We start from the raw sequence: 15,087 nt of genomic DNA, 5'->3' as shown, positions 1-15,087 counted from the left end.
ACTTCAGGGTAGGGCTTATGTAAGTATTGCTTAGATTATGAAGTGTGTTACTACACAGATGATTGTCTCACTTCTTAAGACACGTCTCAAATACAAGTTAAACTGTTTTTTTCCATGTGGTCCTCAACCAAGGTCTTATTTTCATTAACTTCTACTGCAAATTATTCCAAATAAGAGGCATCCTAGTTTGTTAGACAGGTGGCTAAAATCTTACCAGATATGAATATTGTGAAGGGCAGGTCCTATAGACAGTGAGGTTTAAATTGGTATCTACCAATGATATGACTAGGTAACAGGGTCAGTGAAATTAAAGTGTCTTGAAAAAAATTATTTAAAATTCAACATGTTGCAGTTTTTCCTCTTAGACATGTTAAAAGAAACCAAATTGGACAAGGGCCAATGAAGTATTTCTTGTGATTTAGTGCCATGCAAACATAACACTTAGTAACCGAAAAGAAACTTGTCCAAAAATGAGCAAAATTTTCAGAAGTCCACTTTTTAGTCAAAAGATGCTATTCCAGAAGAATTAGTTTGACTTCTGTGTGATGAAAATGTCTTTAATTTTCATGCTTTACCATCTTATATGACCCTAAGCTTACGCAGTCTTGGCGAATATCATTATATTTTTGTTGTACATCTTCATTCCTGTGCATATTGTGTATTTTTCACATTGTGTCTAAGCATCTGATGAAAGTATGTAAGGAGGTTACTGTGACATCTTGAATTAGTTGTATTAAAAAGACTGGATGTTAATAATTTCCCTTTTTTTTTTTACTTCTTACAACTCCTGGTTGCCTATTATGTATCATTCTAAAGCCTATAATCCATTTGGCTAGGTGAATTGCATTGCTGAAAAAGTAGATAGTGTCAAAATTCCCAACTTGAGCTATGTTTAACAGTCATTTGCATTTATTTATAGGTGCTGTTGGTAAGCAGTAGCCGATACCCAGATCAGTGGATTGTACCAGGTGGAGGAATGGAACCAGAAGAAGAGCCAGGGGGAGCAGCTGTCAGAGAGGTGTATGAAGAGGTAACAAAACAAAAAATCCAGCTTTCCTCTGCTGCTATCTTCAGATGAGAATCAAGACAACAGGGAACTCTATTTCCTTTACCCAGGATTTGACTTCCATGGTTGTGGAATTCAAAAGAACTGCAGTTCTGTGTGTTAGAATTGGAGTATAGTGTGGTGAACTAATGAGCTTGCTTCCCAGCATGCTTTCATTTCATAGCTAAATTTCTGTCTGCCTTTATAAACACTTCCAGTAAGTGCAACTGTGACTTTATGCCAAATGACATTATAGTAGTGTAGCATTTCTGTGTTTGTGCAGATAATGTTTTACTTGCAGCTCTTCTAGAACAAACTGAAGATGAACTAACCATTAATGTGTAGCCACATAAGAAAGACAAACAGACCTTTGAGGAGATTCCAAACTAAACGTATTAGAAACTGATGTATCTGAGCAGTTGAGAATTCAACAATAAAAAGGCTTTATTGAATACTTTTAAGTCTGTTTATCTATAAAGTAAGTACCATAGGTATAGTCCATCCACCTTTCTATTTCTGCCCCTACCACTAGGCAAAACAGAGCTTGAAGTATTGATGAATTAATGCAGTTTCCTACTCCTGCATGGGACTTAAATTTCAAATTTAAAACTCTGATTTTAAACTTGTTGTTTATTTTTCCTAGGCAAACTGTTCAAAATGTTACATGTTACTTGAATATCTTAACAGCCAGGACTGTAAGCCAAATAAAACTTCAAGAAAAAAAATCAGCCTTTTATGCAGTTGTGCAACGCATAAGTGACCACAGATCAACTCTTAATTCTTTATATCATTTTTCTTAAATAGAAGATATAAGGTTTTGCAGAAAGTGGATGCATCCTGGCAAGTGAGTGAACTACAGATTTCTGCTAATCTTAAGCAGTTTTCTTGTCCCGATTTAACTACAAAATTCACAAAGTATGCTAATATTGTTAATTAGTGTGTATAGTGGTTTTATTAGTTGTTCTATCTAGTGGTTTAGCTTGCTTATCCTTAAGACTGGTTCTGCTAAGTCATAGAGGCTTGGGATGTAGATGCAACTTGCCCCAAATGCTGCCTGTTACTCAGTGTCAAAATAAGGCCTGTGAACGGTGATTCAGTGAGCCTCCTCCCCTCTTACATGGGAAGCAGAGTAGTTCAGTATTCAGTGCTCTTGGCAGCCTCCAGGCGGCAAGGTTCAAGCATAAATAAGCCTCACTGATATAAAGTTATTCCAGACTTTCTGTGTCCAGTTTTACTGGGGGAGCCAATTTGGAGCTGCACAAAACATACTCAGGTAATACTCAGTATGACATACTGAGACAGCCACAAGGCAGTCCATTTGAAAGGAGCAAAGATGTAGGATTCTAGGAATGAGTCAGCAAAGATTTAGGCTTCTACACAGCAGTAGCACCTTGGGGAAAGTCCTGGCTCTTCCCACTGTCATGAGTTGATGGGTGGGATTAAAAAGCGCCAGAGGACTACTGGCTCAGTGAACACCGGTAGTTTTAATTGCTGATCTGACCTAAGGCACAGTCCAAGATGAGGAATAGTAATTTCAAACTAGAGCTGGCTGAACTGTAGTCATGCTTGGCTTTTTCTTTGGTGATGAAGAATGGATCATCTTGTAATGTTATCTTAAGACCTCTCTCACGAAATGGAGGAATCCACTTCAGTGAAAGTCTAATATTTGCAAAATTACTGGATGTTACAGACTAGGACTGGGTAGATACTTAAAAAAAAAATAAAAAATTCCCCACCCTTTCAGCTGAGAGATTGTGGCAGGTATGGTGAAATGCTTTGGGTTTTATAAGAGTACGTGAGAAAGGGAAGGGATAGTCTTGCACTGTGCCTTTAGGAGCTTAGCCATTACCATTGAACAGATCCCACAGTTAAAAATAACTCTTTAATCTTTCAGATTTTAAGCAACTTTCTGCCCTAGTAGACTTAGCCTAGAAATTAAACTGCAGTGGGACTTTTGCTCCACCTACAGGAAACAAAAGGCAAGTTTTGATTGCACATCTGAGACAGCAGTGCATCTAGAGCTGCCAACAGTGAATGACCTCTAGGCCAGAAAGATTATGGGATGAAGTGTACAGCTTTCCATCTTGTGGTTGGATTTAAACTAATACTAAAGTATATGTATAAATTCAGATTTGATACCTTATCTACATAGAACTTGTAGACTTCCTTAGGGAATCATTCTAGAGGGGTATAGTACTTAATTCAACAGCTTGTCTGTCAAAAGAAATGCTGTTTTTTTTCAGGCTTTTCTCCCGAAGTTTAAACTGGTTTACATGCTTATGGTAATCTATAGGATTCTGTTTACTTAAAGAACCATATTTTAAGTCATGGGTACATAAAGGCCAAAGGAAGAAAGATGTTTTTATTGGAGATAAAAGGGTTCAAAGTCTAGAACTTAATCAGTGTATTTGATTAGAAGCTTACAGTGGGGAAGTGTGAACTTTATTTGAATTTCTGCGGAAAAAGCTGAAGCATTTCCTGGTCCTTTAGCACTTAATTTTGACACATTTTGAAGGAACTACATTAAGAACTGGGAGGAAATATTAGCAAAACCACTTTAAAAAAATCACAGTAAAGTTAACCGTATTTTTGAAACTACAAAGATGATTCAGTTGAGTATATTACTTTCAGAGAAAAATCATGAGACTGATTACCACCCTTTTATACTTTTGGGTATAGAAGTTTTCAAACGACACTACTGTCTGCAGGACTGATGCTGTGCTTTGGAGGCACGTATTTTTGTCTAGAGAGTAACTAGACATCAGTGATAGTAATCACATCTACATAGCAACATCTGGTTGCTAAAATGCTTCATTACAAGCTTTGGGGAATTTTTACACTTAACGTTATGGAGTGCTTCTATTATGTCATTCAGCATTACTCAGCTAAAAGCATTGTTTTGAACCACTGATTTGCTTGGAGGGAGAATAGAGAAGCTATTAAATAAATTCTGCTTAGAGTAACACTGATAATAGTCAAATTGTGACTATGGGTACTAATAAGTGAAAAAACTTCTCAATAAAAGCTATTCAGTATTGGTAAACTTACCTGGTCATGGTGTTTGTGCTGTGTTGGATATCACTTCAATATCAGTCTCCCACTTAGCGGTTTAGAGAAGCCCTCCTGCATCTATTGATGATGGGTTTCTTTGTCCTTCAACAGTACTGTTGCCATAGACTTGCCTTTAAGAAATCTTGGTAATGTAAATGAGGCCTTGACTAGGACTTTTTATTAAAGGGTTAGAAAATCTTGATGGGGGGGGGGAGGTAATTATTTTCTTCCTTCTGGTAGAGCATAGTTCCCTTTAGATCAGTTCCTTGGTACCCAGAAATTTTTTTTAATGTTTGAGAAACCTGCAGTGTCTGTACTGGGCTCTCTGTCATACTGTTAAGCCATAGCTTTAAGGATTTTAAACAGTCTTGTTCTTTGCTGCAACTTTAGGGAAGAAATTGTGAAACTTGTGTAGCTAAAACTGCATACTTGGACACCTGAAGTATTAAAAAAGACTAATCATGTTGTTACTTTTGGTGGAACAGGATGATGGGAAATTGTTTAATTATTCAGTTTGCCACAGAGTAGGAATCTTAAAGGATATAGTGACTCCTAGATAGTACTGCATGTGAAGAAAGGCAAAAATTGGGGACAGAAGCGTAAGTGTGTAGCCTTTTAGGTTCTTTTTTAAAAAAAAATACTGTAATGTTGAGAGACTTAGGATTGATAAGTAAAACATTTCTTCATTGTGTGTTCCTTTAGGCTACTAAATGCTTTTTCATTACCCAGCATAAAGCACAAGCAGATTTTAGTTACTGTTGTGGCATAGCTGACCCTTTCAGACTAAAATAAGGGGTCTGTTACTTTCATAATTAATGTGCTGCTTAATCACTTGTCCAGCAGGTTTAGTCATGTATTTCAGCTTCATGAACTCTTAACAGGTATCTCTGTCATCACAGCAGATAACCAGAAGAATACTGTATGTAGTTTTGCATTAACTTTAGGTCTACTTTTTGCTTTAGATAAGCAAAATGCTTGCTGAGTTGCCTGGGCTGCAATCAGACTTCTTGATCAAAACTGCTTAATAAATAACACCAGCCATCTGCTTGCTTTAAAAAGAAAGACACAGAAAACATTCACTTGTAAGATCTTCATTAGACTTACTGCTAAAGCCTGCCCAGTTGTCTGTCAGAGTTACTCATTAAAATCTTAAGATCCATATGGTCCTTTATATAAAGAATATAAAACATTAGTAACTTTCTTCTGGTTAAAGCTGGAAACAAGGACTGAAGGCTAGAAAATGTCATCTTTATGCTAAGAAGCCCTATTTTAAGTAGCAGGTATACAGCAACACACAAAAAAAAAAATCTATATATGTCTTTATCTAGACTACATATGCTTTTATGTCTCAGGTGTATGGACTGAGATTTCTTTAGAATGAATGGATAATCATAAACTACTTCTGTTGGCAGAGGCACTGAATACTACTTTTGGAAAAACAAACCTTAAGTCTTAGTAGAATATAATAACCACCTTAACAGTATTGATTAAAAAATACTAAGTACAGGCTGATACATGTAGGGATTGTTTTAAAAAGTTGGAGTATCTGAATTTAAAGCCTATTGTAATATTGCTAACTAGAAAAATAACTCAAAACTGTGAAGAATTGGGGGTATAAATTTGGTTTCAAGTTTACATGCTAAAAGCCACACTTCAATGAGAACTAGCATGCATGAAGTCATTATGCTGCAAGATCCACCCAGTAACCGACAGTTTGTTACTGTATTTTGAAGACTTGGACTTGAGTTTCTGTGTAAAACAGCAATGGAAGTTTTAGTGATTCCTTCTCTAGACTTATTATACTACTTTAATCTTTTCTGTCTACTTCCCTGGATTATTTCAAGACTGGATGCCATTTAGCTCTATAAAATACAGTACACAAAGAACATGGTAAGTAAACCAGTATTTTGATCTGGATAGAAAACTTGAAACATTTATGTGTTCTTTGATCCACTGATTAGGACAAGCTTTAGTGCTCTGATACTCTTTAAGTACTATAAAACTAGAAACTAGATGCAGTGCAGCACTGTCTAATTTATGTTAAAACACTTAGATAACCCTAATAAGGAGGAGTATGCTGATATAGGAGGCTGGTACTGATATTTTAGTATTTGAACTTCAAAAGTGTATGTTAATGCTTTTTTTATGTTTGTTTTGTAGGCTGGAGTAAAGGGAAAGCTAGGCAGACTGCTTGGGATATTTGAGGTGAGCTATTTCTTTTACCTTTTAAAAACAATGTTGTGTTTTGTGGGTTTTTTGTGAGATTTGTTAAACTGCAACAAGAACTTTTAAGTATTATCTGTCTATAATTTTGCAGTGCTACTGGAAATGCTGCATAGGACAGGTGATTTCCTGTAGTTACATGATAGATGAAGATTTGAATAGGAAGATTTCAAAGTACTTGGAACTTTCCTGGAAAGACTAAATTAGCACTTGAATAACATCTATAAGTAAAAACAAAACAAAACCAAACAACAAAACAAAACCACAAAAAAACCCACCCAAACAAAAATAACAACTAAAAAATACAAACAAAACCCCCCCACCAAATAAACAAAACAAAAACCAAATAAAACTCCGATGTTGATCTAGGATTTCTGAAATATCATACATGCCTTTTTTCAGACACTACTTTGACTTTCCTCTCAGATTAGATTTTGCTGAGGTAACTTCTCAACTTTCACACACCTAAATTGATAAGTTTGCATATGAAGTATCTCATGGCTTTTAATTCACTAAAAAGGCTAAGGCTTTAGATAACAGATAAATCTAACCTTTAGCAATACTATGTAGTTCAGAACTTGTATTTTGTAGTGTAAACATCAGACTCTGAACGACTGACAGCACAAGGATGCATGATAGATAAAACTTTTTGTGTTGACATTGCCCACTTCTGCTCAGGTTCTAGACAGGAGTAGACTGTAGAAATGTAGGTGTGAGTCTTCAGATCATACCACAGCTGGCATTGTTATGTTGTACTGTATGATAGGTGAGAGTGGAAGTCCCTTAATCTAATAGTTGTGAATCTTCACAGTTTAATTATAAAAACAACTTTCAGAGGCAGTGTGTTTGATAGGTATTTCCTATGTGAAATATTACTTAGTTACATATGACTAATTGATACAGTGGTAAAGGTGTTCCACTTGCTAAGTAGGGAAACCATGACAAAATTAGAGATAAATTGCTGTTTGCAGTTAGTAGCACTTGCCCTTGACTTTTGGGGGGGGGCTATGAGTACACCTGGATGAACCTACACATTAAAACCTTGTCTGTGTTTTAACTCTGGTTATTATACAGAATTATTCTGGATTTCCCAGCTCAGACCAAAAAAAGACAGGATACTTACTTTGTTGCCTTAAAATGGGCTACAATGGATGATGATTCTTTAGTTATTCAGCTGTATGTTCTTAAGCCATCTACCACCATTACACCAGAGGAGATAAGTCTGTGTTGAGTGGCACTTTTCTAGGTTACTTCAAACTTAAATCAAGGCCCTACTCAGTTTCACAACACAGCCTCACATACAGTTGTTAGTACCATTAAGGGTTCCACATGTTTCAGCCTGGGGGTGGAACTAAGAAGATGGAAATTATATTGCTGTTGAGTCATAGAATCATCAAGGTTGGAAAAGACCTTGAAGATCACCTAGTCCAACCATTAACCTCACACTGACCATACTCAACTATACCAGATCCCTCAGCGCTATGTCAGCCTGACTCTTAAACACCTCCAGGGATGGGGACTCTACCACCTCCCTGGGCAGCCCATTCAAACACCCAACAACCCCTTCTGGAAAGAAATGCTTCCTAATATCCAGTCTAAACCTTCTCTGGTGCAATTTGAGGCCATTCCCTCATGGCTATCGCTTGTTACTTGGTTAAAGAGGCTCATCCCCAGCTCTCTGCAGCTTCCTTTCAGGGAGCTGTAGAGGGCGATGAGGTCTCCCCTCAGCCTCCTCTTCTCCAGACTAAACACCCCCAGTTCCCTCAGCCGCTCCCCGTACGACCTGTGCTCCAGACCCTGCACCAGCTTCGTTGCCCTTCTCTGGACACACTTGAGTCATTGGATGTCCTTTTTGTAGTGAGGGGCCCAAAACTGAACACAGGAATCGAGGTGCGGCCTCACCAGTGCCGAGTACAGGGGTAAGATCCCTTCCCTGTCCCTGCTGGCCATGCTATTGCTGACACAAGCCAGGATGCCATTGGCCTTCTTGGCCACCTGGGCACACTGCTGGCTCCTGTTCAGCTGGCTGTCAATCAACACCCCAGGTCCCTCTCTGACTGGCAGCTCTCCAGCCACTCCTCCCCAAGCCTGTAGCGCTGCTGGGGGTTGTTGTGGCCCAAGGGCAGCCCCCGGCATTTGCCCTTATTGAAACTCACACAGTTGGCCTCAGCCCATGGCTCCAGCCTGTCCAGAATCCTAGTATTCTAGAACTACAGCCGGAAAGGATACATGTTATAGATGTATTTACTCCATTTAATAGTGATATTGACAAATAACTGTCTTGTGCTTCAGGAAACAAAAATAATCCAACAGTTTAAAGCTATTAACCTTGTAGCGAGAGCGTTAAGTAGGAATGGTTATTGACACAAGGGTGAAACCATCTGTAAGGGGAGCTAGAGCATAACATCTTTTGGTTCTTAATATAGTTGTAATTGTATATAGGCCTGGGTTTTCTAGGAGCTCAGTTCTTTTCCAAGGCGCAGTATGGTTTGGTTAGTCAGGTGGCACCTTTAACAGTGCACCTGCCACTTAGCCTGCTTTGGAGCTAGCAGGGAGTAATGTCTACACAGACCTTGTGTGGACTGGCTGTGGCACAGTGACCCTGCCCTGAGCAGACTACCTCTGTCAGTCTCCATACTTGACTTGCCATGTTCAAAAAGCATGTTCTTTCTAAATAGGTGGTTAGTGCTGCAAACATGGCAAACTTGTCGAGTGAGCAGATGGTAATGATTTTTGCATTTGTCATGATTGCAAATACAGGCTATTTAATTTGCTTCACTTACTTAGTGAAACTTTAGCATTGCAAAGATGATCTGGCCACATTATGCAGTGGTTCCATCTTGCAAAGATGTTTTTAATAACCTTTCATCTAGGAACATGAGTTGTGGAAACAGTTTTAGCAAACGTACTCTACTGTGGTAACTTCCAACATCCATAAAAGAGAAGTAATGGGCAGTTCTAGTGGACAGCTGCTAATATTAAACTGGATAACCAAGAACGTTTGGTCCCATCTTCGCAGTCTTCAAATTTGTTTAGGTTGTGGGTTGTTCTGTTGGGGTTTTTTTTGTAGCTAGTAAAGTGGAATAGCTGCTGTTTGAAATTAAAACTTCGGGTTTTGCATGCTTAATTTTCATACTTGTTTCCATTCCACCTGGCAAGTATCCTTCAGAGGTAAGCAATTTCTAATCTTACAGTTGTGGTAAGTCTAAATTATTTTTTGCTGTGAATTAAAGTGTCCACTTCTAATATTCAAGCAGAACCAGGATCGGAAGCATAGGACATATGTTTATGTTCTTACTGTGACGGAAATACTGGAAGACTGGGAGGATTCAGTTAATATAGGTAAACCCATTCTCTCTCCTCATGTGCTGCACTTAAAATGTATTAAGCAAACTTCTTTCATTTTCTGAAGCAATTAATCTAATTCTGAGGGGAATACTAATTCTGTTTTATAAACTGAGATTACTGGAAATTGTGATGCTGTTCTTCCACGCTTTTGTACACATAATTAGGGTTGCTTCTGACATATTGCGGCCCTCTTACATAATTAGGGTAGTCTAAGTATTACAGTGGAATAAACTTCATTATTAGTTGCTGATACAGCTCTTAATTTTTTTAAAGACCAAATATTATACTGAAGAATTGTTTTTTCCTTAAAGGAGAATGTTTTGTTGTTTTATACTCTAGGGTATTTTTGAAAGTGTCTTTGGGGGGGGAAAAACCCAAAAAAGAACCCAAGCAAAAAAAGCCACACAACAAACCTTTGGAAAGTTTTGATGAGGTTCTTTTTCTTCTGATTCTTCTGGGGGGGAAAAAGATCACTAGTATTTACTTTCACCTTAGGCTAATTTTTCAGTAGTGATAGTGCTGACCTTAAGAGGTATCTATTCCTGTATATACATCTATGTCATACAGATACCACTGTCATTCAGTTCAGTTAGATTAACATGCTTTGTGATATTGTATGGATCTTCCATTTTGAAATTAAGTAAACATTACCTGATTTTGCAGTGTATTTGTCCAGCTGAAATTGTTAACTAAGAATTGGTGTAAAAAATTACATCCTACCTTGATTGGTTATGTTTTGCCCTTTTCAGGAGGTGGTGTTAAACATTCATAAATTTAGCACTATGGATCTGTGAGCAAATGGCATGTAATTGTAAAGGTAGTTTCAAAACTGCTATTTTTCAGGTGCAGAGAACGCTTTGTTTCCAGTATTACTGATCTGTGGGGAGTGCACCCTCTTAATTGTATGTCAGGTTCCCTCTGTAGCAACACTGGTCAGTGGTCCCATTACATGGGAGGATCAGTATTGGCAGCTGTGGGATTGTTTCAAGGGGGATTTTTGTACCTGGAACTGGACAGGGCCTGTGAGGACAGTAATGGCCTGTTCCTGCTTAGTGCCAAGCTGTGGGATAGAGAGGAGCATCCAGCACTGGGGCTGCTGCCAGCTTCCTTCTGGAGAGCGCTGCTGGCAGTAGATGAGCAGCCCTGGTGAGGCCACATACCTTGGTCTTTAACAAGCAGTTTATACAAGTCTTAATAATGTTCAAGCATAGTACCTGTAACACTGTAAAACCAAATGAAAAACAGAATGAATCCTATTTTTAACAATACTATCCCTGACCTTGTCTGTAAGTATTTTAAAGGACTGACTTGTATAAGAAAGATGGTCTTAGGACTGTCTTACTAAGATAACTCTTAAAACTTCTCTAAACATATCTCTGACATAAGGGGTATTATTTTTAAAACATGCCTAACCTTAGTAACTCCACACATGGATATGTTTTGAGTACAGAATGCTGCTTTCTAAATCAGACTAAGCCGTTACTCTTCTGTAACTTTGTGCATGCATGTTCATTCTTCAGATTGATTTTCTGCTAGACATGACGGTGTTAGAAGGCAGTATTAAGTAACTTAAACAATAATATCTTTTCCTGTAAGGACTAGTTATGTGTTTTGGAGTGTATGAACAGTCATGCAAGCTTCTGCCCAGTATTTGCTTCAAGAAGAGTTTCTGAAACACTTTATGAACTGCATTTCAGTAAGCTTGAGGTAATCTCTTGAGTTCATCAGTTCTTTCAAGGTCTTTTCACTCTGTATCTTTTGCCTGACAATTTGAATTTCTAAAGTAAAAGAAATGAGAAAACATGAATGATCAGATAGCGAAAATGGTGCTGCTAGAAATTTGTAACTCTGTTTTTCTTTGTGGATTCTACTCATTCAGGAAGGAAAAGAGAATGGTTTAAAGTAGAAGATGCAATCAAGGTCCTTCAGTGTCACAAGCCTGTTCATGCAGAATACTTGGAAAAACTGAAACTGAGCTGTTCACCCACAAATGGAAACTCTGTGGTTCCCCCTCTTCCAGATAATAACTCCTTATATGTCACTTCTGCACAGACTTCTGGGTTGCCCTCTACTGTGAGATAAACATTTGGATTACCTTTTTATTCATGTCATCACAAGGGGAGACATCTGTGATCACATGTAGGAATCTGTATAACTGTCAGTTCTAAGTGAAATATGTGAATGTGTCATAATGTCAATTTTATTTGAACATATTTTTCCTTTTTAACAATGTAAAATAGTATTTCAGCAAACCAAAGCCATATATGGATTTTTTTAAATGCCTTAATAGGCCATTTAAAAAAAAAATTACTTGAGTATATAGATTTCCAATCTGCTAAAATAAAATATGCATCTCAGTGGTGTTCAGCTTATTTAAGACATTATTGTCAGTTTTAGTCAGTAGTTCTGCAAGAGTACTTGCTTAGAAAAAAGTTTGAGCCAACAGTCTTATACTAAACTCTTACTAGGTATCCACAGATGAACTGCTAACATCTTAAGATGGTGGTATTTGGGTAAATGGGTGTGTTGAAGGCAGAGATGCTTAAGTGTGACTGCAGTAAAGCACTAAACCACATTCAACCTGTCAAGAGCAAAGGATACCAACACTAAGCACTGCTTGCCTCGGTTACCCAAAAGGTTACCTTGTCGTATGCAATCTTCATGTAATGTATAACAAGAGCAAGAACAATAACTCTGTCTTGCAACTACCAAAACTATCCACTGTATTTCTGTTTCTTCATTTGGTCAGCTGATGAACTGTCAGAGGACTTACATGAAAAGCATTGTAGATCCCTCTTCCCCCATTTTTTCCTTTTAGCATTTTGATACATGTTTTGTTCATGGTGTAATTACACTGCAAGTTCCAAAGCCTTCTAATCTTCAATGAGAAGCATCTTGGGTAGTGTTCCTGCAGTCAGTTGTAATTTTAAAATGTTTAGAGGAAAATAAGACTTACCCAAGGGGGGCGGGCACCCTTATGTTACAGAGGTCTGTTAGCAAGCATCTGTTGAAGTGTCTTGCCCAGCAGGAGGTAGTAGTGGTACCTCCTGGGCTTGGAGACAGGTGGGTTGATACTTACACTAGTGAAAAAATGATACTCCTTTGTCTTATTCAAAAGGTGTGCTGAGAACCTCAATTTTAAGTTAATTCTTAAATATTTCCCTTTCACTGATTTAACATAGATTGCTTTAGCTTCTTGAGTTAAAAGCTGTCCTCTTGATAAAAACTTAGTTGGAATAAATGAGGTACAGCTGACAACTTCCCTGTTCTTAATTATTCAATCCTCTTTTTTTCAGCTGGAAAATAAGACCAACAGTGGATTTAGTTAATGTTTTTACCATAGGATTACCCTCTATGTACATGTGTGTGTATGGTTTCTTCTACGGGAACACAATCTAATTCATATAAACATCCTAATTCTGATTTTTTTTTTCCCTAGGATCTAAACCCAACTGTACCTCCTCTCTAGCCAGCCAAAACAGAAGTTGAGGTAGACCATTACCTCACATGTGAAATTTATTCTGGGTAAAGCTCATTCTCTTACACAACATTTGAACCCTTGTAAATAGTCCAACTAGTAAATAGTGAGTGTAAAATGGAAAAGAAATGTAATTTAAACCTTTTGTTACTCAATACATGAATGGTTAACTTCTACTTTTTTAACACAAATTGTGTAAAATGCTGCTATGAATTTTTTTGTGCTGTTACACTTTTTTAGGAAAAAATGTTGTTGCCACAAGTTACTCATTAGAAAATCAATCTTGTGCCATATGTAAATGTAGTGAAATTAGGGAGACAGATGAACTGATCTTTTAATGCTGCTCTCTTTGAAGAGGCATAAATACTACTGACAAGAGGCATGAGCCACCAAACTGAAGACTTCTAAAGTGTTGAGTAGGATGCTGTTTTCCATCCCTGTATTTCCTATTCCAGGTCACTTCTGAACTAGAAAGAACAATCAACTCTGTTCAGGTGTACCTAGAGGTGGAAGTATTGCCAACAGCTTATCCACCCTTGCAGTCATGAGGGGGGGGCGTCAGGGAAGGAGTTTTAATATATTTCAGTAGTGCACACAAGCGTATTCATACTTTACACTGATTCTAATCTATATTGGGATGCCATTTGCTCAGCTTACTTCATCAAACTGAATGGTCTATCAAAAGCACTGCTTTGCCAGGTGAAACAGAAGAAAGTGGAGTTGAGCATGTTGAAGAATGTCTGATTTTTTTTTTATAAAATCATACCCACCATGTGTAAGGGTACCTCTGGCTCTAAATCTGCCTTTAAAAGAGCTTAGCTCCCTTTTTTGATCAGGTTGATGCTCACTTTTTGTTCAGTAGACATTTTAACACTTTAAATTGAGCGAACTTGTACAGGCTTTCTTGTAACAAGATTACATAGAATCTGTGAAAGCTAAAACAAGAATCCAGAGTTTGAGTTCTTCACAAAAAAATGCTTGTCTCCATTTCAGATTCTTGGAATGAAACCAATCCAAGCTTGTATGAGATTTAGTGGTAATGCATGATCTTATTTTGTAACTCTTGAATTATGTATTTGATAATAATGTAAAAATGTACAGTATTGCTGTTGCTAACAAACTCAGAGTTGATTGCCTATAAATATTTTGGTTATTTTTTGGTCACACACATTTGAGCTGTTTTGTAGTGCCAGACAGATTTAATTTTTTTTAAACAGCATTTGTTGTATAAATCTCTTCAGTCTCTATGCAACCTTCAGAATGAAGCTCTGTTGCTTAGTTTGACTTCTATTCCCTTTCAAAGATAAGCGTTCTGTGAATTGTAAAGCTAAATGGAAAACACTTCAATTACGCTACAGGGAACCACTGTAATAAACAGGCAGCAGTATGGCTTCAGTCCTAATTAATTCTGACACTAAACTTCAACAGAAAGAGTCTGTGTAAAAATCAGAATAGAAAGGCTAAAGTTTTTCTACTACATATCAATTTAAATGTAGAAGTTTTTTGGTTTATGTATTTGTTCCATAAAGTACAGAATTTGGATTTTTCTCATGCCATAAATTCTGTACAATGTATCCAGATTTTGTTCTCCAGAGAAAGGGAAGAGACAGGTTATCTTCAGTTTTCAGTCTAGTTTGTACTGCTGCTTTTTCCTGGCTGTTGGGTTTTAAATTATGAGTTAGATTATGGTGGTATCAAATAGAAATAGCCTTAAAGTTTAAAAGCATGTGGAGCCAGAATTAAGTTAAATGGATGTGCTTTTAAACACTGAGGTATTACAGAGAGGCTGTCAAAGTGAAAAATCTTATTTTGGTGCTTACTGCACCCCTGACTTAACCTAGCATTGGTCTGTTAATAATGTGCTGTGAAAAAAAAGTTAGAGGCAAACACTTGGTTTACTTACCAACATGGTTTGTGAAGTGAAAACTGAAGGGGGGGGGGG

General features: G+C 37.5%; 1 protein-coding gene across 3 annotated transcripts; it reads left to right on the top strand.

The window, feature by feature from the left end:
• Positions 1 to 923: 923 nt before the first annotated feature.
• Positions 924 to 14,913, top strand: NUDT4 (nudix hydrolase 4). 3 transcript variants are annotated; one of them, XR_003400380.1, is made up of 5 exons: positions 924 to 1,030; positions 6,257 to 6,301; positions 9,574 to 9,661; positions 11,547 to 11,806; positions 13,107 to 14,913. XR_003400380.1 is itself a non-coding variant. In XM_026868158.1 (4 exons), exons 1-4 carry the CDS (start codon positions 977 to 979, stop codon positions 11,747 to 11,749), a joined length of 387 nt encoding a protein of 128 aa, XP_026723959.1. In that variant the 5' UTR covers positions 924 to 976; the 3' UTR covers positions 11,750 to 14,913. The 3 variants fall into 3 exon arrangements, 2 of the variants coding, with proteins under 2 accessions (XP_026723959.1, XP_026723958.1); XM_026868158.1 differs by having other exon boundaries at positions 9,577 to 9,661; positions 11,547 to 14,913; XM_026868157.1 differs by having other exon boundaries at positions 11,547 to 14,913.
• Positions 14,914 to 15,087: the final 174 nt, after the last annotated feature.

The sequence above is a fragment of the Athene cunicularia genome (genome assembly GCF_003259725.1).
Source record: "Athene cunicularia isolate RWA chromosome 1 unlocalized genomic scaffold, athCun1 chr1_part2, whole genome shotgun sequence".
Lineage (NCBI taxonomy): Eukaryota > Metazoa > Chordata > Aves > Strigiformes > Strigidae > Athene > Athene cunicularia.
The sequence above is the reverse complement of the archived record's forward strand: the minus strand, read 5'-3'. Positions and strand labels throughout refer to the sequence as shown.